The sequence below is a fragment of the Haliaeetus leucocephalus genome, unplaced genomic scaffold (assembly GCF_000737465.1).
Source record: "Haliaeetus leucocephalus isolate CR32 unplaced genomic scaffold, Haliaeetus_leucocephalus-4.0 Scaffold636, whole genome shotgun sequence".
NCBI lineage: Eukaryota > Metazoa > Chordata > Aves > Accipitriformes > Accipitridae > Haliaeetus > Haliaeetus leucocephalus.
The window spans coordinates 279637-307038 of record NW_010973072.1 but is presented as its reverse complement, the minus strand read 5'-3'; the positions used below and the strand labels follow the sequence as shown (position 1 = coordinate 307038).

The following is a 27402-nucleotide window of genomic DNA, read 5'->3' as shown; positions in this document are numbered from 1 at the left end:
CCTCTTTCCACAGCCAGTCTTCCTTTAGCTTAAAGAGCTGGAGGTTTTCCTGTCCAGCAGAGCACCCAGTTAACCAAATCCAGTTCCAGAATCTTAATCTGGCAATTTAAAGATAAGCTAAACAAATATCACAGCTGCCTCGGAGCCTCCACTGAGCAGGTGAAAGAATTCTTGTAAACCAGTTTGCATGGTGTAAACCAGACGCACAAAGGGAAATCTAGTGTGGCATTTTCTGTTACGAAGGCCTCTTCTGTTGAACGGCCATTGCTCCTTAGAAAGGATTCAAAGGGCTAAACTCCGTTTTCTAAGACAAGGCCAACAGGGTTCACAGCTACAGATTCTCCTGTCTTCCCTCCACACTCTCTGCTACTACCTACTGTTTTTTTCACAGCCCTCTCTTCCCACCACTGTCCAGTGCTTGAAGCCCTGAAGAACCAAGCAGCATCTGAAGAGAGAAGAACCAACAAATCACCAGCTGGAGGACACAAAGACCAACAAAGCAAGGGGAATAGAGAAGAGTGGAGGGGTCTGGAAAAGAAGAGGAGTTTATTTATCAAAATACAGATCAGCTAGACATGCAGTTTATCCCACAGAAAAGGGAAAAACCCTGGAGACTCTCCAAAAAGCCACACACTGGAAAGCTGTTTCCCAGTTACTTCCCTTTCTCCACAACAAGACCAGGATGAACCCAATTATCCAGCAGCTCGAGGATCTTTTCTGCCATGGGACTGTACTGATATGTTCCACCAACAGGATCTTGTGTCTGCTAATGGCAGCAATCTATCTCCATGCTGGCAAACTCCGCCTGCCTGGTCAGAGGTGGAGGTTTCTTAACATTAACTAATTCTGTCAGTACTTGTTCGGAGCACAATGGTACACAGGGATTCAGTGGATGGGGGGTGTATTCACAGACCTAACTGGGAATCTTGCTGCCAACATCTGTTTTGGGAAAGGCCATTTCTAGAAACAGTATGAAAAGAGGCTCTTCAGGCTTGTGTCAGAAATTTGGGCATATTGTTTTAGCAGCAACCTCTGGATTTTGCTCCCACTAAGAACATCATACTTTGAACAGGCTGATGACATATGATCTAATAATTACAACTGGCTCCTCTGTGTGCAGTGAGGATCGGAAGTCCCCTGCATTCTCCCTGGCCCTCTGCCACATGAACCCCTCGCTGCACAGTGCCTGCAAGCAGATGCTGCAATAGCTGACACAGTGACTGCACTTGAGGAAAGAGACGCCAGCACAGAGTTCATCCTTCAGTCTTCTGGGGCTCAGTTCTTCTCCAGGATTCTGGTGAGGAGTTCATTGAGCCGGCTCACCATTGGTCTGGGATCCTCATTCAGTCCTGCTGCTATCATGGCATTCTCATAAATCTGAAAAAGAGAAGAAAGCAGTAAGAGCGAGCTGGATGAGAGCTGGGGAGGAAGTGATTGTCAGGACCTGCATGCTGAGACCAAGCATGTCTTCTAGGTGTCCTGGTTTCAGCTGGGATATAGTTAACTGTCTTCCTAGTAGCTGGTACAGTCCTATGTTTTGAGTTCAGTATGTGAAGAATGTTGATAACACTGATGTTTTCAGTTGTTGCTCAGTAGTGTTTAGACTATAGTCAAGGATTTTTCAGCTTCTCATGCCCAGCCAGGGCACCTGACCCAAACTGGCCAACAGTGTATTCCATACCATGTGACATCCCATCTAGTGTAGGAACTGGGAAGTGGGGGGCAGGGATTCACCGCTGGGGGACTGGCTGGGTGTCGGTCGGCAGGAGGTGAGCAATTGCCCTGCGCATCATTTGTACATTTCAATCCTTTTATTACTACTGTTGTCATTTTATTAGTGTTATCATTATCATTATTAGTTTCTTCTTTTCTGTTCTATTAAATCGTTCTTATCTCAACCCAGGAGTTTTACTTCTTTTCCTGATTTTCTCCCCCATCCCACTGGATGGGGGGGGAGTGAGTGAGCGGCTGCATGGTGCTTAGTTGCTGGCTGGGGTTAAACCACGACACTAGGTCATCTGGTAGGAAAACACATGCACCACAGGTGCCAGAAATACCCAGAGCAGGGACCACAGAAGGATGTGATTCTTGCCCACTAGAAGGGCTTCGCCCTGTTCCCTGCTGCACATGGTCTGCAAGCTGGCTCTGGGGAGGATGGTGCTGCTTCTGGAGAAGGCCTGGCTCTCACCTGATCAAGCAACAGCTGAGCCAGATCAGGCTGACTGTCCTTCAGCTCGTTAAGCTTCTTAATCAGAGCATGCCTGTAAGGGAGATGAACACTGAGACTTGGTATTTTTGGACACAATGAGAAATTTACTTCCAGAATGAGCAGCTAAGCCAAGGTGGGACAGAAAAAGGTTCTACCTAAAGGCCAGAATAGCTCCAAGTTCCTTGCTACTGTTCTGGGGGCTTCTCTCTTCCCTCCCATCCTGTCCCTATAATGCCCATGGTCCTCAGAGGGCTGGACATAGTGTGTGTGGGCGGCTCACGTCAACTGTGCCATGCAGCCTCACAGATTAAGGCACTGTAGCACACACTGCACTTTATGGGGAGGGCTCTGCTAACTGGGAGCCTTACATTGCCTCCTCTCTGCCTCCACCCCAGAAAGACTGCAGTGCCCCAGGCCCAGCACTGGTATTGTTTCCCCTTACCCTGTGTTGATCTCCAGGGTGGGCTGCAGGAGCTGGGCACGCTCCTCTTGGGTCTTGGCCAGCTGCTGCATGCGAAGAAAGTGGCGGGCAGCGCCCATCTCGAGCACAGTGATCATGGCAGGGTGGGTGTCCAGCCGTGTAGTCACCTGTGGCAAAACCAGCAATTGGTGCCGAGATAGAAAATGTACATGGGTTAGAGGTGGGGGAGGTTCAAGGACTTGGAGTCTCCTCAGCACAGATCCACACCAAGCCCCCACACGATTCATCCCCGCCCCACAGGAGCTGCCTAAACCAGCCAGGAAGCTGGGGACTCAAATGGCCCCACTGGTCCACAGGCAGTAGCTCGCAGCTGGACCCAAAGCACTTCTTGCCAATAAGCCTTTCCAGTCCACAGGCAAGACAGTCACCAGCCTGTTCTTTTAGTAACCTGAGCATGAATTAGTAAAATGGGCTTTGCTCATTACTCATTAAGATGTGGTTCTTCGGCTGCCACGCTGACCATCCAAATGACAAATGACAGCATTCATACCATTTTCAGAAAGGAGGCATGAAGAATGATTTCTCTCAGGGTCCAAAGAAAAATCGGTGGTTGATTTGGGATCTGCTGCCACAATCTTTTTTTCCCTAGATTATTTCCTCCATGGATCTCCTGTACTCAGTTACCCAGACACAGAATACCTACCTTAACACCAGTGACTCGAGAGCCTAAGGCATTTCTCATCCAGGCCATCAGATCCTCAGCCTCTTTCTCTGTCAGACGTTCTGCAGCTGGCAGGGGAAAGAGGGCACATCTCAGCATGCATTAGCATGCCAATGGACAGTGAGCTTTACTCCCGAGCTCAGTCCATTTCATACTTCCATTTATCTGTTCTCTTGTGGAAATGGGAAGGCAGCACCACTCAGCACACACCTACGTATATGCCCTCATCCCAGACTGTGCCATACCCAGAGAGGGCAGGCTCATGCCCTGCCAGTGCCTGCCTGCCTCTGTCAGGGCACCAGACATATGCGTGTTGTTAAAACTCAAATCATGGAAACTCCACATGTGACATTCCATCTGTTTAAATCTGCAAATTGCTTAAACTTTGATCACGTGGGATAAAAGGGATCTGCAAGAACTGCAAGTTGCCTCAGAGCATGAGAATGGCAGGATGGAAAGGAGTGCTCTTGCTCACATGCTCAGGAGCTGCAAGAGCACTGGAGGAGGTGTACCCTCACTGGCTGGCACAGGGCGGCAGGACTGCATGCAGCAGGAAGGGCCAGGGGAACCTCACAATACCTGGGCGGCTCTCCTCAAACTTCTCTTCCTTATAGTGATCAACAACAATATCTGTCTCCACCGAGATCAGCTTCTTCTTGTCAAACTCCCGAAGGTGCAAGAGTGTCAGCTCATCAAATTGCTCATAGCAGAACAGAACCTGTGCCAGAAAAGGGACAATAACACATAGTTCGGGATGTAACAGCATCTCCTCGTTCCCAAAGCAACTCCGCACCAAAGAGCAAGAACATCACAAGGGAAACTAACAGGTTCAGGGCCCCAAATGAAAGCAAACCCTTGGAGGGCTTGTTACCATGGGTGGCAGATCTGCAGCTGAACAAGTCCTGCTGTCCCATGGAAAGTGAGAACCAGCACTGACTCCAGTCCTGGAAGGGCCACCTGCCTTCAGAGGACACCTATGATGCCATTACCAGCCCTGCATAGCAGCTCCTAGGCTCCTGCTCTGGGGTTCAGCAAAGGTATTAAACAGATGTTAGAACTAGATGTCTGCACAAGTACTAACCCACCTGCACAGAGTGTGTGACAGGTCCTTCCTGGCCCCATGCCACAGTAGCCAGTCTGAGTGGAGACAGAGGGAGCCCGGGCAAAGACACCGCAGTGGTGAGGGTCTATCACAGGCCTCACTGCCCTGCTCAGCTCTGAGATCCAGGTGAGCCCTGACGACTGATGTAGTAGCTCAGGGTGTTCCCCTGGCCATGGTACATTGCTCACCCACCTCCATGTCCTTTTTCTTCATGGCCTCAAAGTACGGGGAGTGCTCGGCCAGGTGCCGGTTGGGTGCACACAGGTAGTAGATGTTTCTGCTCCCTGCCTTCATGCGGGAGGCATAGTCAGTCAGGCTGGTCAGCTGGCCTGCGGGCAGGGCAGACGATTCATAACGTAGCAGCTTTGCTATGTCCTCCTGGAAGAAATGTGCTCCTGTGAGCTGAGGCAAGGTGACTATAGCTCTGTCTGACCACTCCCAGCCCCAAGAATTCCCTTTGTAGCATGCAGGCCTGTTTGCAGCCCTGCAAAAAGGCTCAGGGGATTCTGAGTCCCTCCTTTCCTGCTCCAGATATTAAGGAGGCAGAAAAGTGACCTAGACAGGATGTAGGTCAAGCTCTCCTGGAAATGGGAATCCAGGCAGAGGACAACAGTAGGAGAAAGGCCTAGTTTATTGCCTGTTGTAGTTCATATTGCTTCAGGGAGGGCTGACAACACAGTGTGGGTACAGAGACTCTGCAGTGTCTCAAATTAAGTGGGAAGCAGCACCCAGTCAGAAAAAAGTGAGTTTCAGCACTAGAGAATCTGTAGGTCTTGTTAGACCCAGGAACACAAGTTACAGGTGTGTATGATTCACAGAGAAGTAGCAGTCCCCCCTCATCCCAGGTCACAGTAGGAGCCACTAATCTTTCCCATCAGCTGCAGTGCTTCAGGACTCCTGGTACCTTGACATCCTGCTCTGCTATCGTGACAATCCCCTCTCTCATGAATACCCCATAGTCCTCAAAGAATTTGGCATATTTCTCAGGGTCCTTCTTGCTCTGGTCAATGAAGAACTTGATCAACCTCTTCTGCAAAACATCTCGGAGCTTCCTGCAGCAGAAACAAGCCTTTTTAAAGATAGCTGCTGGACCAAGACAAGAGATTTCAGATGAACATCTCTTTCCCTGTGCAGTGTTTTAGTGATGCATTTGCAAACATGAGGACAAAGGAGAAACCCTGGGTCCACTGTCTCCTCTCCCTCATGGCTCTACATCTGTTCTTTGTATCTCAGTCAAGAGCAGCTCTTGAGCTGGAGAGATAGCTAGAGCTGTGGCATAAATGTACTGCTGAAACTCAAATCTTCAGTAACTTGTGACTCGGTGATGCTGCAGCACATAACCAGCTGTGCACAGGGCATCTGCCTCACTCCCACAGCTACCCTTAAACATGGAGAGGAAGTGGCTATGAAAGGGTTACCCTTGGAGGAACACTTTCTGAAGGCCTGAAAATCCACTGTGAAGTGACAGGGTTAATTTGGTGACCATAGTGAAGGTAGAGGCATTTCACCAGCTGTAGAATACAAAGTTAGCCATCAAACCTAACAAGATAACAGTGCCAATACTAAGGAGTAAGAGCCTACTCTTATACTTCCTTCAAGTTCCAACAATGGCAGATGTTTGAGAGGGGACTTGAAGGACAAAAAAGAAGGAAAAACCAAAGCCAGGTCTAAGGGGTTCTTTGAGGAGACTGGCCTGCCAGCAGCCAGCTTCACTGGGCCTCAGCACCAAATGAGAACCCTGCTGGCTGGCTGTCAGTTTTTGACAAATGTGTGTGTGAGCACAGCAAAGCTTTGAAGGAAGTCTGGAAACAAGAGGCGCAAGGTGCTGTTTGAAGATTTATACATAAATAACAGTGACACTAAAGTATGGCCCAGCTTCCTAATATTGACAGCTGACACTGTTTGGTTTTGTTTTCCAAACCACTTGGTGGTGCAGACCAGACACTTTAAATAGCAAATGCACTGTTACTGCTGTGGACCAGAGATACCAAAAGACAGCCTTGGACATGAGGGGCACGTGGCCCATGCAGGCGGCAGCAGACTGTATGACACAGGATGCTGCTCCCACATGTCAAGATGTGACCAGCACGGCTGAGAAACAACTCACTTTACAGACTACAGAAATTCTCACAGATGAAAATGCTGCAGCTTACGTGCCAGGTCCCTCCAAGCCCCTCTAACTATCTCACAATGTCCCCTCTTCAACCAGCAAGAAGCTGGAAGAGCCTCAGCAGTCCACAGGATCTACCTCTTGCTTACCTGATAAGGGCACTCTCCTGCAGCAGCTCCCTGCTGAGGTTCAGGGGTATATCCTCACTGTCCACAACACCTGGAACACAGAGCAACCCTTGAACAGCGAGGCAAACATGAGTGCCAGGCTCAGGAAGGCAGCATCTTGCCTTCCCCCCTGGGGAAGCCATGGTCCACAGCCCGCTATTCCTGGTCCCAGCACACACCTCTAAGAAAACGCAGCCATTTAGGCAGGATGTCTGCAGCTTTGGTTTGGATGAGAATTTTGCGGCTATAGAGGGCAACGCTGGAGCCCAGTTCCCTGCTGATGTCAAACATGGATGGTTTCTGCAGGAACAAGAGACAGAAAGGTAACACCAGCACCGTGCAGGGTGCCCAGCTGCACACTATGCTGCAGTATCTCTGTGGCTGCACCAGCTGACCAGGTCACACTGTGGTCTTCCCTACTAGTGCTGAATGTAACGAGAGCTGAAATCTTGGCTGTCTTCCCTAGGGATCTACCTGAACCATCTCCCCGCTCCTGTCATGGCTCCGTATCCCCACAGCTATCCTGTAGCACCCAGCCTACTACAGAGATACCACACTGGATATTCCTCCTTGCCATTCTGCAGCCTTAGCTGCCTCCTTTCCTACGGAACTCTCCTATTCTCTCCTCTTCAGAGCAAGTGGGCAGATGTCCCACTATTCCCTGGACAGAAGGGCACATACTTGCTCAGGCACATAGAAGATGCTGCGAATGTTGAGGGGAGCATCGGTCTTGTAGTGCAGGACGTAGCGGGGCTTGTCGTAAGCCTGCGCTATGAAGCGGTAGAACTCCTCGTGCTGCCACTCGCCGATGTCCTTGGGGTCCAGCATCCAGAGTGCCTATGAAGGAACAGGGAGACGAGTTCCCATCAGCTCTCAAGACCTGCGGCCTCACAGCACAGGGCTCTTCTTTCAGTTACACTTTCCCTCCAGGATGCTGGAGCAAGGAAATACAATCTTTCAAACAGCCAGACTCCTCTGCACAGCCCGAGGGCAGTGGGATGTATTATGGTTCAGGCACATTACCACAGACTAACAAATTACTGCGCCTCAGCTGATCTCGGGTCACCTCTCATACAGGTACGCTTGCCCTGCAACATATATAAGGCAGCTTTGTTTAGCCCAAAACAAAAGGAATTTGGCTAACCTCCATTGCCTCACACTTGCTACTGGCCAAGAGCATCCTGGACAGTTACTACAGCTCAGCTGACTGGCACTACTGGTCAAGTGTCTCAAGGCAAGCAAAAGAAAAGTGAAAGTTTAAATGGGTCTGTTGCAACTGGCCTGCCTCCCTGACGGAGGTCACCATCCCACCACAGGGTCAGCTGAGTGCTTGTGAAGCAACTCTCGAATTGCCTGTTTTTCTGCTGATTTGTTTTGGAGCAGTTTGGGAGATGCTTTGTGAACCACTCGGCTGTCCCTGCTGCAGGGTCAGAAAACGGTCCAGCAGTACCATTTCACACATCAAGACGTGAATTGAAGTCATGACCTCCAGACCAGGTCCTTTCCTGTGGCCCTGCTTTCCACCTGCTGCTGCTCTAAAGCCCCCAACGCTTTCTGGAGCATTCAGCCCATTCTCACATCGTATTTAAGTTTTCAGTACCTCAGCAAAAGACCAGCATCTAGCAAAGATGCGGGAGGTTCTGCCCATTTAACAAGCATTGGGACTCAATTAAGAATCTCATGTTTCCAGCTGGGTGAAGCCCACTACACTCACTGCCACTCTTAGCCAGTCAAACCCTAATGAGTAACAGGAGCGATTACTGGGGGCAATACAAAGATCCAGCCCACCCTCCACCCACCAGAGTCCAAGGGATTCAGGGCTCTGGCAGCCCTTGCCATGCTGCCACACTCCTTAAAACTTTCTGCCTCAAAGCCTTGTTCCACAAGTGGCTTCATAACATTTCCAGCACACGCAAGTGTCCTGGAGGGTTTGCAGGATCACAGGTAGGATTATGGACTCAACTGGGTACTAAGGTGCTTTCTAGCAGCTGTTGTTAGGTAAAGTGCTGCTTTCCCAGAGGCTTACTTGTAGCTACAGTTATCAGTTAGACTGGAAAAGCCTCTAACTCCACATTGTCAGCTACACGGCAAGCATTCAAGAGCTTATCTGGGAAAATCCACACCAGGGAACTAACTATGGCTCTGTTTACAATGAATTGAGGTTGATGTGCAGAAAAATGCAAAAACAAGATCCTGGATAAAGAAAAGGCCTGAAATGGGAGCATAATGAGAAAAAAGCTGTTGCTGTATCCCAAGGGAAAACAGACTTTCTGATAAGAAGATAAAAGTACATGACTCTATTAAGGGCATTTCACCCCTTGCTCTAGTACTACTCTTCTCCAGGGAGTCTGTTCTATTGATTGTCAGGTAGAAAGAACAAACAGCTGTCTAAATCTATTTCTGGTTTTGTAATTTAAGGGTAACAGCTAGAAAGCCTTCAGAACAGAAACTATCATGCAGGAATCCAAATAAATTTCAGTGACTAATAACACCAATTACAGAAGCTTAGATAAATTAACATCATAAAATATTTAAGTACAGTCTTGAAAGTCTGTCCATACAGTGCCACATTCCAGGAAACAAAAAAACCACATACATACTCTCTACTTGCTCTCTTATGCGAGGAAGCTTTAAACAACCAGAAAAGAAGATGCTGGAGAAAAATGATTCATAGATTTCTGTTCTGAAGATAATTAATTTCACGTAGGTGATTCCTGCAATCGGGCCAAGAACTTCTGACTAAAACAGACCTGGCTGCAATATAATTTTAAGTGGTCAGAAAATGCCAACATGAAGCAGTGCTCAGCTAGGAGCTGTGAAGAAAATCAGGCTGTGAGCTGAGCCACTAAGAAAAGGAACCATTCACTGGCACTGGCTATCCCATGCTGAAGGACAGAAAGAACTGCAGCAAGAGGTGTCAGCACACCAGTGATTGGAGCAATCCCTACATCACCAACATGTCACCTGGCTTAAACAGTTAAAGTATTATAAAGCATTGAAAGAGTAATTCTGATTAAGGGAAGATCTAGAAGATAACTGTAAATAAAAACTGCTTTGCTAATCTGCAAGAATTCTGTCCAACAAAAGCAAACAAGCAGTTCCAGGCATGACTTCTGCTGGATCATCTCCTTTTGTTCTCATTAACTGATTGCTACAGGGTCTGTGATATCCTGGACAATCCTCCCCTGATTTCCAGGGACAGCGGCAGCTTTATGCTGTTTCCTGACTCCAGCGGAGGATTACAATGGTTCACCTCCATAAGTGACCTGCCTCTGGCCCTCCTGCTCACCTGTAATGTGTTAATTCTTCTCCCATTGAGGTACAGTGGGAAGCTGATGAAGTTGCTGTATTTTGTCACCACCTCTGGAATGGAAAGAAGACATAGAAGAGTCACATTTGTGAAAACAACACAGTAAGAATTTCCTCAGTACCAGCAGGTGAAAGGTGTTGCAAGAGAGGAAAAACACTGTAAGTTCACCTGTCACTCACAGGCCCCCGACAGACATCATATAGCCCCTCAGCATTTCCCTCCTCCACTCACCCTTGACTCGGTCTTCATTTGCAAACTCCTTGCAGTCTTCTTTGAGATGTATAATAATCTTAGTCCCAGTTCTGACACCAGATGCTTCTGCAATCTCAAACATTCCTGAACTAGGATTAGAAACAGACCCTGTGTCAGCTTGTGCCTCAGACACATCCATGATGAGACATAAAAATGTTTTATTAAACTAGGAGCACACACAACACTTCAGCACCAAGAGGAAAAGGCAAAAAATCCTGAATGACCTCTGTGCCCCTGAGAAGCCCCTCCAAAACATGTGGCTGTCTTCCCTACAGAGACTCCAGACCCAGGACACACTGCTCTGCAAAGACACTAGCAGTCTCTACTGAAAAGGAAACAAACTTCAAACCAACTTCAGGTTGTGTGAGCCTAGTCTAACTCCTCTCCTATATTTCGTACAGTGACTGCAACACCCAGGCTCCTGCCTTCTCCCTTGACAACTCTGACTTGTTTGTGGGCCTTCATTCATGCCTCCACTGTAACCGGTTACAATGAAAAGCAGCTGTGCTCTGCTGAAGACAGCCTGTTCTGGATGACCATTCCTACCCTATTGCTAAGTGAATGCCATATGGGGATCAAACACTGGTGAGAGCACTGACCCAGGGGAGAGACAGCAGCGGTGATGACAGACAAGCAAGCCTTCAAAGTGTACAGCAGTACAAATTGCAGTATACAGCAGCTTGACTGCAGCCCAAGACAGTCTGATGTCTCAGTTACAAGATGTTTTTTTCAAGAATTTAAATAACTTGGTAAATGCTTTATTTGTAGGAGATTTTATGGGGATGCAGAGCTTTTCACCGCCAGGAGCTACAATTTCAACATGGTCCAGCAGTCTACAGCTTTGCCATCACAGATGTTTGCAACTTCAAGCAAAAAGCAAAGGATGAGCACACAGATCCGACCTACACAAGACATGTGCCTACAGAGCCACAACACTGCATGACCGCTGCCTCCTGTGGGTGCTCTCAAGCGAAAACCCAGGGGAAGACTTCACCGAAGAGATTAAATTTATCTCTCCAGCCTGGGGCACTGCTAAGATGATTGCCTGCCAGCAGGGAAGGAACAGGAGAGGCAGGTACTCTCTTTGTCCACAACACGCCTGCTCTGCAAAGCAAGTCTGTCCCTTTGTTTTTTACCCTGGCACATTTGGCCACACTTTGTTGCCACATATAATCTGAGTAGGATCTAAACCAGTAAGCCTGGTCATAAAACATGACACAAGCCCTGTCTTGCTTTGCACAGCTTTCAGTCCATGTCTGGTCTGGACACAGCCCCCCCCACCCCATCCCATTCTGCAGCCTTACCCATCTGAAGACCAGTGGTAGCCTGGGCTCCCTGGCTCTGCAGACTGTGAGAACACCTCCACTTTATCAGCCACCATGAAGGCTGAGTAGAAACCCACTCCAAACTGGCCGATGATTTTACTACTGGCTTCAGCTTGGCTCTGCAGAGCATCTAGAAAAGCCTGGAGAAACAAAGAGACATAAAACAGCACACAGTGACTTCAGGTACCACTGGGAGGCCACAATCCACTCTCCAGCTGGGCTCCTCATTCACTGATGCAGCCTTACGGCAGGTACTGCAGCCTGGCAGTCCAGCACCCTCATCCTACACTTCTGCATTGGTGCTCTGAGGACGGTGCCCAAGGAAAAGGGTTTCTCCCACAGGGACTGTACCTCTGCAAAAAGGGAGCATTGCTTAGGGCAACACTCACTGCCACTAGCAGTAAAGGAAAACAAGCGAGAGCTCAGTCAATCAGGACCACGAAACCTTAAAATGGCAACTCCAGAGATGAAAAAACAAACAAACCAGGTACATCAGGTACATTATAACAACTTGCCAGCATGAAGACACAGCTGCTGCCCTCCTGGACAGAGGGTGAATGTCGAGTGAGCATGTGCCCCTCAATAATGATGGCTTGGGGAGGAAGGCATTTGGGAGCGAAGGCAGCCAGGTGCAGCAGCATTACACACAGGGCCCATTAGCACTGCTTGGGCACCACAGGTCTCCCACAGCACTCAGCAGAGACCATTAAGAGCTAGAAGACTCCACAGGTAGGTTTCACCTTCTAAGAGGGGTGTAATTTCACAGCTGCGCTGGGGGTCAAGGAACAAAATGGAATGAGAAATTACTGGGAGAACAAAAGTGGCTGTAATTGGAGAAGACTTTTCTAGGGGGGGGTGCCTCATCCCAAGTTACCTTCGAGCCTGATCGAGCAATGGTACCGAGGTTAGAAACCAGCTCCTCCTGGGTCATCCCAATACCTGTGTCCTGAAAAGAAACAGCAATTGTAGCTGAAATATCAGTAGGGAAGCATTGCTCTAGCAAACAGCACCCGAGCAACTTCTACCTCTGACTCCCACTCTCTCCCAGCCAGCTGAGCAGTAAATGCAACAGCAGACTTCCAGCTGTGACTCCACCTGCACATGGTCAAGACAGTGGACTCAAAAGGCACACAGCTCCAAGGGGCAGCCACAGCTGCCTTGTGGCTATAAACCACCAGAAAGCTCAGAGACTCAAGCCATTTCTTGGGAGAAGACAAAACCATGCCAAGACAGGCTGGTTTCTACACCCCTCTAAAAATGCACAGGATGACAGCACTGGAAAGAGATCTCAACCCAGTCATGGCCTCACTGTGCCAAGTGCCGTGCACGTACAGAGACAGTTTCCATTCCTGAACAGGTCCAAAGGGGAGCTAAGGAGCAGTGAGAAGCAGCTTATTTCCAATCCTCAGATGGGGAACTGATGCCCTCACACCAGGAATCAGTGGCAGAGCAGTGAATCCCTTAACTCTCAGGTAATGCAGAACCTTGTCTAAAAGCACCACATTCACTGATCTCCACCTACTCTGCCTTTTTCTTCCTCCTCTCTCCCTCACATTATGCTCCACAAGACTTGAGTACACTCAAGTGTCCAGTGCTCTCTTGAAGGCACATGGCTTGTTGTCGTCCCCAGTTTAATCCAGATTTGCACTGCTGCATGCAGATAAACATCTCCCTGCTGCTACTGCACACCTCTCACGTAGCAGACCCTGCAGCAGCAGCACCATCCAGAAAAGGCTACAGCAAGCCTCAGACTAGGCTGCAACTTCATTTGTTGCCACAATACATTTGCACGACCCAAAGGCAACATGGGTAACAGCAAACCCCAGCTAGAAATGGCCACCCTTTCACACAGGACCCCAACAAAATCTTTTCCACTTTGTAGTCCAATGTATTTTCAGTCTTGCTCCACACACATCTTCCACAGAAGCAAAGGGCAGGCTAACGCTCTCCAGGATGCCACTTCTGAAAACCAAGTGCCATTTGCCCTCCCAAATCCCAGCAGCTTCTCTACCTGACACAAACATCCTGAGAAGCTGCTCTTACAGGTTCTCTGAGCCACTCTGTAAGGCGGCAACAGCACAAGAATTAGCCAAGTGAAAGGTGATTCTCATTCATGTGAGGAATTCATCTCCACTCGAGTACCTGTGAGCACAGTTATCACAGCTGACAGAAGCCTGCACATCCAGAAGCGGGCTGACACACTCTCAGTGTTGTTAATGTAGGGGTGGGATTCGGCATGCAGGAATCAACAAAATGAGCTGGAGCGGAACTGGCTGCTGCTAGATGGCTCGGAGGTGAGATGCTAGAGTGAATTCTGGCACAGCATGCCTCTACCACCCATGTGGGGCATTTACTGGGCTTATTTACTAGCAAAGTAAGTTAATGTTAGTACATATTTTTTAATATAGAGTTGAACTCCACTGAAGGATCAAACTGTGGTCAACTTGTGAGGTTACTGAGTGAGGTGCCATGTGGGTAAGACGTTTTTCTGCATCCATACAAGTCATGGCACAGCAACACCTTTCCCTTGATTAAATATGATAAGGCCAGTCAGTAGACTTGGCTGAGAAGAGGGATGATGCCCAGTAAGATCTCAACAGTGGGAGATGAAAAGCCAGGAAAAACAAACAGGGTATGGCAAAATCTCAGGAATCTGACATGGTCCCTTCCCCCAGGGAAGAAAAAGCCAGAAAGAAAAGTTTTCAGCATCTGGTTCAGGTTTTGTTCATGCCAGACCCTGAACAGAACTCTTAACTCCTCTGATCCACTCCTATTTATAGCACAGCATGTCATTCCCAAATTCCAGTATGTTAAAAAAAAATATCCCTACCCCGCGAATTTATTTAGCTATTGAATTCCGAACGCCCTGCCAAACTTATTGCAAAATGCTTAATGACAATTCCTGGAGACTAGTTTGATGAGGGTGAAGAGCAACGAACAAAGAACACGGCTGAAAATGGTCTGCTCCCCCAACAGCGACGAGCCGCTAATAGGGAAAGCGGAAAGCGTCTTTTTAGGTGGCCGGCCGAAGATCCTGGCAAAGCCGACATTTCCTACTGCAGGAAAACACCTGGGTGGATAAGATGAAAACGCCATCAAGATTCAAACCGCTCTTGCCGCGTATGTGTTTCCTGCAGCTGGCCTTCACACTGCGCTTCTCGGCTCCCTTCACCAGATGGTGCTGCTCCGGGGAACGGGGAATAAAGTGGTGGTGGCGGAGAGACGGAGGAGCTCGGCTTCTGCAGAGCAGGCCCTCTTCAGCGGTGGGAAGCAAATGAACCTGCCCACGAACAGCCTGCCTCGGACGGACGCAAGCACTAGCAGCACTAGCTCCATGAAATCCAAGGAAGGAGCTGGCGGGACTTCCACTGCCCTTCTCACATCGTTCTGTGCTGCGCAGGCTGCTGCTCGGCCTCTAGGCGTCTTTGCCAGGAACCACCGTGTCATCGCAAAACCCCCTGCAAAGACTTTCTGCCCGCCATCAGCCAGCGTAACTGCAAGGACTGCCGTTGCTCCACCAACATTACAACTTTTCTTCCCCTGCAGACAGTTTCGAGCCCTCCCTTCAGTCTGCAAGAAAAGTTTTATCAGGCTGAAAACAGCCACAGCAGTTACTCGTAAAGCATGAAGCAAATTGTACATGGGGCTTCACAAATAACAAGATGTGAGGGCTATGTTCAGAGTTTAAAGTGCTAAATGCTTCTCCACAGCTTGGAGAAACCAACCACCGTATACCATGAAACGAAGTTCAGTGTGCTGACACTTCATTAGCTGAAGGTTAATTACAGAAGCCCTTCTGTTACTCAGCAGAACAACAACCTCCTCACCTGGCTGAATTTCCCTTCTGGGACTTCTTAGGGTGCAGAGTAAACAGCCTCCCCCTGAACCATCCCCTCTACAAGCCCTGTCGCTCTGCAAGACAACACAACAGGCTACAGACCTTCATCCCATCTTCTGAGGGACTATGAAGAGTTCTAGGACCACACTTGTACTACACTTCTAAACTAATTAACATTTACCCTGAAGAGACAGCAGGTGAACATTGCTTTTAGCACCTTTGTGTGTGTGGAGACCTCCCAGATACAAGGCCTGCTGTTGAACTGCACGGGACACTTTGTTCTAACCTTTGTGGCATGGGTGCTGGATATTTGCAGACACTGTTCTGTGTAATGATGGATGGATAACTGCCAGGCATGTAGTACCTCAGGGCTCCCACCATGAAACCCTCTGCATTTGCTCCGCAGCCCTGAGGACCTCTGACTTCCTTGACAGAGGGGTAAATGAACCCCTTTGTCTCCACTATCTGTCTCATCAAATCAGTCAGCCCGCAGCTCTTGTATTCATATCATACTTTTTGGTAAAGCAGAAACAAACTGCACATAATTACAGCAACAAATCCAGTTTAAATCAACAAACTGCTTAGTTTAGCTGGTAAACAAGAACCTAGGTAATGTAACATCTTTGCTCATTACCTGAGTCCAATTTAAGATATTGCAGAGCCTCGTTACACCAAACAATCCATTAACTAGCCATGAACTGCTGCCTTTGCCACGGCTGCATGTGAAAGAATGCTTGCAGTTAGAGGTACGTATCTGAGCTACTGTGCCTTTCATTTCGCTTTGTTGCGAAACGAACACTCGAAACACTTATTTCAGTGCAAAATCTCAACAGGGCATCAGAAGAACGCTGACTACATAATAAAATAAGGACATGCTGCTTTCACCAACTGATGAGGTAATAAAATCGCAAAACATCCGATTAGCAAGTGTCCCCCTGTTCTTTAAATACCTTGCTTAAAGAGACTTAAAATTCACAAGACCAGGACAGCAGCCACACTGAAGCAGCGTTCTGGTTTAGAACCAATGCGGCATCTGTAGCAGCCACAAATGGATAAAAGGCACAATAAAACTGATGCGCACAGATACAAGGTAATCTTGGCCTAGTATGTGGAAGCTGTCCAAAGCACAGAGCCTGAGGTTTCCTTTCCTTTCCAGTACCCTGTGTTAACACTATTTTCAACAATGCTGAGCATTGCTACAGGCTCAGCCTCCAACCATCCAGGTCTAAATGCCCAGCGTTCAGAAAAGTACTTCCTCTTATCCACCTTGAAATCTGACATGCTCTTATTCTGGCATGAAGAGGAAGAAAAGAAAAGATTCTGCACTTCCTTCCCTAGGCCGCAGATTATTTGAGATGTGTTTGTATTTCTCGTTCCCTAGCTTATTTGTTAAAGATGATGCAACAACTGGAAGCTCTAACCCACCCCTGCAATCAGTGGCACATTTCTGTAAGCTTAACTCCACCTAAGGCTTGTCCAAGTACAGCCAGCTTTACCCCTCCATCTCTACCTGCATTATTGTCCATCTCCTGCTCCCCTGCTTCCTCAAGCCCAAGTGGCAGATGGATGCTGCAATGCTGCACACAGCTAGGGACGTAACCCTCTCTCTGCTGCAGCCTGGTAACACAGGGTGGCTGCCGGGACATGACCCAACATGGAGCGGGACCAGCTCCCCACCTGCACTAAGCTTTGTTGGACATGTGGGTTCACCTGCATTGAACTGCTAAAGCCCAAATATCTCAGTTCTTTATTAGAGCCTCAGGACAGCCCAGTCCTTGTTGCAGACTCATAAGCCAGGAGAGATCTGCTCAGCGATACAGGGGGCTGTTGCAGGGAAGAGTGGTGTTTGCAGTCATTTTAACTCCTCCCAAACACAGCAAACTTGTTATTTTGTGGCTTCACAGACACTGATTTTGGATTACTCCAACAATGAGAAGAAAGCCCAGCAAAGAGAATTGAGCAGCCCAAGCTCTGGCAGCAATTATGCTGCTTACCCATGTTAAAACAGCGGTCACACTCCCTCACCCAGCAGCAGCTATTAGCTCTGTAAACATTTCAAACAATTTCCTCTAAACTGCTAGCACTGTCCTAGCCCTAAATCAAGCACCAGCAACGAGCACGGCTCCAGCCTCCGAGCCCACACAAACACAGGGTTTCCACCAGACACAGCAGTATGGCAGAGCTGCGTAGCAGCAACACCAACTACACCGCAGCCAAGCGCCTGTCACCAGCCGGCCACGGGCAGCCTTGTGCAGGTGTTGAAGGAGAGCTCTGTGGTCACAGGGCTTTGGGGTGTGGAAGGGGTTCTCTGTTCCTACCTCAAAGGATCCAGAAAAACACGTCTGTAAAGCCTTAGCATGCAGAACTGCAGAGCTCTGCAGATCTGTTCTCGTTGAAAACACACCCGCAACATTTTCAAGAGGATTTTCTTAAGAGATCTGACCTTGCAGGCTATGGCTGCTACCAGATGGAGCTGTCCTAGAAACAGAATGAGGCAGTTTTCAAAGGGGTGGAGAAAACCATGGAATTTGCTAAAACAACAAGATGTTGGTGAAGGAACTGATGTGGCGCAATTCAGTGGACTAGACAGTGAACATTTCCCTCTTAACAGATACAACACTCAGCAATGCTTAGGTAGGATATCCCTGAATGAGGACATCATATTAAAATGCTGAGTCTTGCTATGCTTACAAATGAAATTCAGCCCTGGCAGAGAAGTAAGCAGAACTGCAGTCACTTAACAGAGATTAATGTAGTCCTTTACTGGAGCATGCCTGTAACAGAGGCCGTCATACGTTACAGACCTGCCTTTTCTCAACCGGTGAGACACAGAGAGATGTTACAGGGCTTGGAGGATGAGGGGAGAGATCTAGCAGATCCTGGGGCCAAGAGCGGCATGAAGATCTGAGGACAAGGACCTAGGAATTAGGCTGAGACAATGGGACCTTTCTAGAAAAAACTGGGGGGACCATTGCTACAGATCACACATGAGGGACCTGGTGCTTCTGTTTTGGTGGGTCCTAGTGAGTACAGAAAACAAAAGAGTGACTAAGGGACAGGTTCATCTCTGCATCAATCATTGCAGGCAAGTTTTTTTGTACCTTTGCATTCCTGAAAGGTAGGGAAATGTTCTGAATGAGGCTTGTTCAAACTAATCATTATATGCAGTATGTTTCTTCAAGAGGTTATAAATAAACCCTTCGCTGGAGGTAAGAAGCTTTAGGCACTATTGAGAAGGCAAACCTATTAAAAGAGATTGGAGTAGCGCTGTTCTCTCCCTTCTCAGAATGCAGTATTGCTGCAGTTAAAAGCTTCCTAGTTAAGACTCATTTAGTCGCATTAGAGATGCACAGGCAGCCAGGTAGGGGGTTATAAAAAGACAAATCCCTAACATGTCTAATTGGGTATGACGTCAAATGCACCCTATCTGCAAGGTGAGCAAACAGGTCTCTTGACCAAACTGCCAAAGAAGGGGACAGCTTCCACAGTTAGAGGGCATGAGAATGTCTTGATGGGTTCAGAGGCTACGTGTCCCCTATGACTGCAAAAGGGAAAGATGAGAGCAAGACAGGAATGACACCCTGCTTGGGGCTAAGTGAGAGCTCATTAAGGAATCAGTGTTACACAGCAGTCAGAAAAATGCAATAGTCAGGTGTGATAGGAATAGCAAAGCCTCTGCATTACGGTTTGAGAATCTTTGGGTTGATGATTGTGTTGCCCACGGACGATCACTAACTTCCCCATGGCAACCACAGCTGCTTGCTCTGCAGAGAAACAGAAGTGTAAAAAAAACTGAGCAGCCTCTAACAGCCAGTGCTTTTGTCCCATGTGAAAAATATCAGATTGTGTGCTTTGTCTGCGCCACGTCTCCCCTGGACCTGCTATGGTCAGCCTTCACTCACACACTGCTGTCTGCCTCATTCACCCTCTCCTGAGAACAGTCCTCCCCTACGCTCCCATGGCTGACACTGGTCCACAAGGAAAGATACTGATTTGCCTTCTTTGCATTAAGAGCTTTGCCAAGAAAACACCAAAACTGAGCCTCAGCCTTCCACCCTGGACAACAGCCACAAACAAGAGCAATCAAAGTACAGAAAGAAGGACCAGCTCCACCTTCCTTCACTGCACCGAGTCCCACAAGAGAGCATGCTTACACTGATTGCCCCGCTCCTGCCAAGCATTTTGCCACCAGTAGGGAACAATTAAAACCAATGCTGCAGAAAGGAGGACACATAAGTGCTATGGTACTCCTGCAATCTATGGTCCCACCTGTATGTTAGGGCAGAGCCTCAGCCTCAGCTGGACTTGGCCTGTCCTGGAGCAGGAGAGAGAGACAATCAGCAATGGGAGGCTCTTCTCACCAGCCAGCATCGCCCAGCGACTGAGGTGAGAGGGAAGGTCTGCAAGCTACCATGTAACACCTCAGACTTAAGGTGGTGAGGGAAATCCTCCTCCAAGGTCAGGATGAAACCAGACTCCCAACTTTTCCACCAGTGAGAAATGCACACACAACCTGGGAAGCGCACCAGACAAGGTACTGCGAGAAAAGCTGCTTGTAGTTCCTAACAGGGAAGGAAGAAGTAGCAAATTTTCCTATGGGGATGAGTGTGAAGCAGATAAATCGGTGGTTTCTCATCAAATCCTGAGGTTACAGCCTCATGAACCAGAGTCCAGATGAGGACAGAACACTTCTTCAGGCAGGCTTGGGAATCCATGGGACTGTGCTGCCACTCGGCTTCCACTGATCCTTCATGGGACAAAGGCTAGTGATGAGAGGAGCAGGGAATAACACTCTCCTGTTACCAAAGGGAGGTACCTGGATAGTGATGGTTCCCTTTCCACTGTCTGTCTGCAGATGGATCTCCATCTCTGGCAAGGCCTTCCCTTCTGCCATCAGCCGATGACGCAGTTTCTCCAGCGCATCACTGCCATTGGAGATCAGCTCCCGGATAAATACCTGGGGACGAGACACAACCTGACACTGCAGCCTGGCCTTGTCCACTGCACGGGACTCCCAGAGACCTGGGAACTCATTGCCTACTCACAAACTAATTACTAACTCACTAGAAAAAGAACTGCGTTTCCCCATTATCTGCCAGGAGAACAGTTTGTCTGAACTCAATATTATTAAGTGCAGAGGCTCTGAGGCTCACAGAGTCACCTGGCCATACCTACAAATTGTTTTGAAAACACATTTTCAAGGTGTCTTAAGAAAACATCATTCAAGAAAGCATGACATGTGAACAGCACAGGACATGCTGGGAAACTGAACAGGTATTCTCCCAGCTCAACCATTTTGGATGTACCCCTTGACATAGACAGGGCTTTGCCAACAGAAAATCTACCAGCAAGTAGTGGGTGCCTTACCTCCTTTTCTGAGTACAAGGAACGGGCAACAATGTCCAGCAGTTTCTTCGTTTCAGCCTGAAACTCATGTTTAGAGGCTGCACCTAGAATAAAATCACAAACACACCTTTAAGGCACTTCACCAGGGTCCTCTTGGGAAGGAAGGCAAAATTGCAGTCTTACCACGTGCTTCAGCTTCCCAGGAGCAAAAGCCTGAAGCACAATGGGACACAGGTAGCTGTGACCTCCAACAAGATGACAACAAAGGTGGTGTTTACACACCCCTATGAGGCAGCATGCTTTGCCAAGCAGACACTTGGCCTCTGCACCTCAACTCCTGGCACACAAACCTCAAGGCAGTCAAAGCCTGCAATACGGGCACATTGGTCACCATGTCTGGGCTGCAGAGCAATCAATAAATGAGAAGTGAAAGGCGATTCCCCTTGCTCCTTATGTGTGGCTCCATGCGATCCCCAACTGCTCTCTCAAGTGCCTCCTGTGGTTTATAGCCTGCCTTCCACACTCTTCCTTGACTCGATTTTCAAGGGAACCATCGGCACATGCGCTGCTCGAATAGCTTCTACAGCCAGGTAACATTTCTCATGCCCAAACAATACTTGGAGCCTTAAGCAGAAAAAGGCAGATTCTCAAATGTCTCTGTGGAGCAGGCAAGTGAGTACATACGTACAGCCACCTATGCAGGTAGGTAGCTGTGCCCAGAAAGAGAATCTTCCTCAGAAAGAATAACACGACAAAACATCGCAGCTGAAAGACCATCCTTGGCCTTTTAAAAACAGCATTTCTCCTGCTAGAGGCATTAGAGAACCCTGAAGCAACATGGGGGAAGTCACAGGTCACACATCACCTCTGCCATGCCTTGCTGGCAAGGACCTACATTCCCTAGTGACAGGGTGAAGCTGGGGTGCGGACAGCAGCAGGAGCAGTCCATCAACCCCACTGGGGTCTTCACAGCCTGGTGGTCTCAAAAGTACCTGCCAGAAAAACCACGGGACCATGGAGTTAAGATGCTATTTCTGTGCTTGAATAACTCACGTGACCTTGCTTTAAAGCACTTCTCCCTGAAGATGTGCAAAGCAATTCATTCTAACTAAAAGGTTGACACCAGGATTCTCATTAGACCTCCATGATCCACACCAATGACCTGGGCAGGCACAGCTTGCTTCTGGGACAAAAAATCTCTTTTTAGGCAAATTCTAGAGCCTGTGGAGCGCCTACATATATATATGCATGACCATCAGTTGCCTGGCTAAGCCCATAGATGCAACTTCTTCTCGCAGCCTTCACGGCCTCGTTCCTCAGTAAAAGCCATTCTGATTTGCATGTTCCAGTTTGGGGAGCAATACAGATTCAAACTGTAGTCTGCCAGCTAGGATGTGATGACCACTACCTGCACCTCCTCCAGAGGAAGAAACACTACTGCAGAGGGCTCACCCTCGTAGTCAGGGCACAGCTGCACCCAGACCTTGTCCCAGGTCTGCCTGCACCCCGAGTGTGCTCCTACAAGACATCTGTGTTCGCGCCCACCTTTCACATTCTCTGTGTTGCTGATGATGGTGTGCAGGGGCTCTTCTTCCTTGTTCTCCGCCGTCTGTGTGCTGTACGTCCGGATAGCAGAAATGCTGGTGGCAGGAATGTTGTACCTGAGGCTCCAGTGAGGGAGTATTTGTCTTTGGAGACATGCTGCTGCTCCTTTTGCTAGAAGACACAAGTGAAGATATTTCAGTATAAATCATAAGTATCAGCAGCAACAGGAGCACCCTTTAAAGGTCCCACTTAAGCAATCCCGTGGGGAGTTACACTGTCCAAGCAAGACTGAAATTCCCTCCTAATCAAACACCCACCATTTCCCTCCAGCACTGCCTTCACTGCATAAGAAAGGCAAGCTGCTACTTTGGACTGTCTCTTCTGAATTAAAATTCTAGCCAGAAGATGACAGTTAGAAGCTTTCACAACAAATTAACTGGTGAGGAAGAGGCAGTCTGCAACTTTCGTTGTTGCTACCTGGCCAAGCTGAAGACAACAGGGAACACTTCAACTCCCACATTACTGCCAGTGAAGACATAAAACCTCTGTGCAAGTGAGGCAGCCTGCACCTCCAGGAGATGCCTCTGCTGCACACGCAGCTTCTCTGGATGCTGTACTAACAACTTACCATCAGGCAGGCCTCCAGGCACCAACATCTATTTCCTCCCGCTCACTTTCATCCCACCGACAGTAACTGGCTCCTTTACAACAAGCTCTCTCCCATATATAAGAACAACTCCAGCCAGCCCTGTTTGGCCCCTATCAGCCAGCTGAGCAGTTACTTTACAGCAATAAATATTTGGCCCCTGACTGTCCGAGCACAGTTAACAGAGCACAGGGATTACATCCCCCAACAAAGCCAGCTCTGGGGTAAGCAGCACATGCAGCAACAAAGCCGCTAGTCAACAAAGCAATCAGCGGGGAAAATGAGAGACAAGTGAAGAAACGGCATGAGCCCCCTTAAAAGGACTGGGATTCCCCATTCTCCTCCTTCCATTGTGCCCAGGTGAACCAAACAGTCTTCTCTCTGTTGGGTGATGAAACAAAGCCAAACCTGGCGACAAAAAGACCATTTACAGCACTACAGAGCTCTGTCCAAAGCCAGTTACTTGGCGTGATTTCTGAATTGTAGCAAGAAAGGCCTGTGCCAGAGTTAAGAGCCCAGAGGGTATGGATCTGAGCGTGCAGCTGCGCTGGGGGCAGGCGGTGACTTGGCCTTTCCCAACCCTACAATGAACATAAACGGACGAGGCTGTTTTGGGAGGCGGAGGAGCGACCAGGATGGCCTGGGCAGAGGGGGTTGAATCTGGACAAGCAGCTAAAGTGGCTGGAAGCAGTGACAAGCCCAGGCTTTTCTTACGACTCACTCTGTGCTTGCAGGTTGTTTTGTCAAGCATGAAAAGGAGGCAAACCCTACATCCTAGGCCTGCAAGAAGCACATTTTTGAGGTGTCCTTTCTTCAGATGAATGGGTACAAAAACACCCGAAGACTGAACTGAGAACCACGGGCACGGTGACAGTCCCTGCAGTGCACCCGTGACCTCTCTGGAAACAGCTTCTTTGGCCATCCACAGCCCTCCAGTCCAGGTGACCCGCTGGGAGAGCCTAGCTCCCTCCTGAACCTTCCTCCACCTTATCATAGGCCTTCAGTGAACTCGGTGTCCCAGCCCTTTCACCAACATCCCTTGTCGTCCTCCAGCTCATCTTGTGAGGTCTCAGGCTACCTTCACAAGTGCTCTGCAAAACTCCTGCCCACCTTAGCAGGTACTACTGCCAGTATTGCCGTGGAGAACAGGTCTTGCTGCTCCAGACCATCAGGCTCACCATCCTCTTGCTCACTCCAGATGAGGTGAACACAAACCCCTGAGCTTTAACAGTGCTTCTAGCTCCTGCACCTCATCCCCAAGAGCTGATCGAGGAGGCTGTCAGTCCTCATTCTTCCTCCTCCTCACAGAAAGCTCTGAATCAAGATCCACTTCTCCAGCCAGAAGCTTGAATTACTCCCCAGTCATTCTGCCCTTAAAGAAAAGAGCCCACAAATAGTTCTTAATACATCTGAACACCTCCTACACACATAAGTGTTTGCGATCTGCAGCACAAACAGTTCTGCTGCATTATCACAAGACAAGTTCTTTATCTTTCATTTCATGAGCCTTTGTTGGGCTCATCTGAGAAAGCAACCAGGAAAACAGCCCCGGTGACTGAAGTGGAAAGCAGCGGAGAACTCACTGTGTGGCTGTCCAGCCTGTCGAGCTTCAGACAGGAAGAGCCTGAATCAGCCCAGGGTTTACGTATTTTTATTAATGCATTTACACAGGGTTTACATGTTTTATACTCATTTTATGCTAGATGGTGTAGGATATTCCAAAAAATCTGCACTCGTACGTAGGCACACATACACACGTTTCCCAAACAGCAGAAATAAAAGAGGGAATTTTGCTCCCTCCCTGACCCCAGGATCCAAAAGAGAAGCTGATCAGCAGCAGCTCCGTGCTAACCTTAAGGTCACTTCTATCATCAGATCTCCAGGCAGCAAGGCCCCAGAGCCAATAAACAGGTCACCCCCCCAGCCCATAAACAGTAGCTGACTCTAGAAACTACAGCTACTTATAATTTTTTTGATGTATTCACACTTTTTGTCTCCCTACCTCTAAAGCACAATAATAAATCACCACCCGCCAATTCAGAAGTTACTTTTGGATTTGGGTAATGTTTGGTCTTATCACCCTTAATTAACAGCCTGTCCTGTGCCAGGTAGAGACAAGGCTCATTAAACGCAAGCTGCAGCATCTTCAGAGCATTTGTCTCTTGCAGAGCCCTTGCCTGGCCAGCAGGGGAAAGGCTCCTGGCAATTCTGCATATAAAAACACAATTATTGGCACACAAAAGCTATTGAGAAAGTATCTGCTGAGTTAACAGGTTAAGTGACACTCAGAATGAGCCTGAGAAACAAATTCCTAAGACCAAGAGACAAAGAAGGAATGGCTCCTGCCCCAGTTGAGCGCTGCGATGTGCTGGGGCAAATCGGGTCTTTTTATATCGAGTTAATCAAATGCTGAGCTTTATTTATCACACTCCACATACCTTCCTATTTGCATCACTGCCCCACCTGCACGATAAAAGATGGCAGATACCCAGATTACTCTCCAGCTTCCAGTTCTCTGTGAATCCTAAGTGATCCTGTATGTGTGCTCAGACTGGCCTTGCACACGGGGAACATGCCACAGAAAAGAGAATGACCCTTGGTCTCAGGGGCTCCTTTCAATCCAGGCACCAGGATGTCTCAGTGATTCCCGAACCCAACCAACCCCCCGCCGAAAACACAGCCTCTTCTGGGAAAAGGACTGCAGTGAGCCAAGCTGAACATCAGTTAGAAATTTAGGGTGGGAAATCGAGCACAAAGCAGTACGCAGCTCAAAACAAAGAGGAGAATTTGGGTCAGCAGAAATTACCATAATAGCTTGATTGCTGTGCAGTTGCAAGCCTGAGGATGCTCTTGCAGAGAAGTGCACTAGTAATAAGACATTTCCAGCTCAGATCTCATTAGAAGAAAGGGCTCTCTAGCTGGGCACCAGATCCCGTACGAATCTAGGGAGAAGAGAGTCCCAGACTGATCTGCTCACACCAACACATCTCCCAAAAAACTCTGCACCAGCTTCAGCCTTCAGCATTGCGAGAGCCAAAAGAAAATGTGGCCAACTTTGCACGGCCAAAGGGAAGGGACGGCTGTCCCCGCAGCCAGGGATCTGTGCCTGCATCCAAGTGAAAGGACACCACCTCCTGCTCCTCCCTCTTTATTTCCACCCCACACAGCTTCTACTTGCTATTTTTTCCCTGAATGACAGGTTAAGGAATAAAATTCTGGCTCTGCTCCCCCAATGGAGGCACACGGCTTCTTTCTCAGATACGGATGCTAACAAGCCACTGGGGATTTCCGTGGTGGAAGAACTGAATTGCCCAGAAACACCAAAGTGGCACTCAACAGCACAATAAATATCACAATCTGACCCTGATAGCGACCCTATTTGTCACACGATTTCCTCTGTCACATTTTCTCTTCATAACCCACAGGGAAACCACAGACCGCACTGACAACCTACAAATCTGTCGATTAGGAGCCAGACAACAGATAAGGAAATACTGAGCACAGCACGGGCTGCTCACAGAAGACATGCAGGAGGCTTCTCACCATGCCTCGCTTAATGACAGCTCACAAGCATGTTTCCGGACCTGCGTACTGTGGCCTCGATAAGACAGTACATCCCGTAATCGAGTCCTGAGGGTTTGGATTTTCTTAGCCCTCAATCTTGTCAACTATCTTAAGTGAAATCTTGAGCGCACCCCTGGGAAATGCAAACCCTTCAGGCTCACCTGTCAGGTTACCTAGTACTGAAATGGCCAGGGAACATAAACACTGCCGCCTTCTGCTCCTGTCCCAGCACCCTGCTGAGCCGAACACCTTACGCACCCTGTATGAGCCGAGAGATGAACCTGGACATGGTGCGCACCCTATGTGAGCCAAGATAAACGTGGACATGCTATATACCCTATATGAGCTGAGAGATGAACGTGGACATGCTATATACCCTATATGAGCCGAGAGATGAACGTGGACATGCTATATACCCTATGAGAGCCGAGAGATGAACGTGGACATGCTATATACCCTATATGAGAGCCGAGAGATGAACGTGGACACGCTGCGCACCCTATGCGAGCCACGAGATGAACCCGGGCACACCGTGTGACCTGACGTGCCACAGGCCCTGTGTGAGCCAGCAGATGACCCGGCGCTAGACCCTATAGAAGCCTATATGAACTCGCCTCCCAGCAAGGGGGCTGGCCGCTGGCGGCTGCTGTTCGCCCGGAGCGCGGCTCCCCGGGCTGACGGGCAGACGCTCCGGCAGCTCATGGCCCACCTCTCGCCTCCGAAGGACCGGCCGGAACCGGCCGAGAGCGAGGTCGCGCTGCTTGTGCACACACGGGCCCCGGGCGGGTGTCCCCGCCGCCCCGAAGGACGCGACAGACGCCCGCAGGGCCGCGGCCGAGACCGACA

General features: G+C 48.8%; 1 protein-coding gene across 1 annotated transcript; it reads right to left on the bottom strand.

The window, feature by feature from the left end:
- Positions 1–625: 625 nt before the first annotated feature.
- TRAP1 (TNF receptor-associated protein 1) lies at positions 626–22548 on the bottom strand (the record flags this gene model as incomplete). The annotated part of the gene is made up of 17 exons (XM_010578514.1): positions 626–1377; positions 2189–2261; positions 2652–2797; positions 3334–3419; positions 3931–4069; positions 4646–4831; positions 5358–5505; positions 6713–6782; positions 6910–7030; positions 7412–7567; positions 10020–10093; positions 10272–10381; positions 11597–11757; positions 12492–12563; positions 20272–20412; positions 20823–20905; positions 22347–22548. Coding segments are annotated over 17 exons (2070 nt in total), but the record flags the coding sequence as incomplete, so codon positions are not given.
- Positions 22549–27402: the final 4854 nt, after the last annotated feature.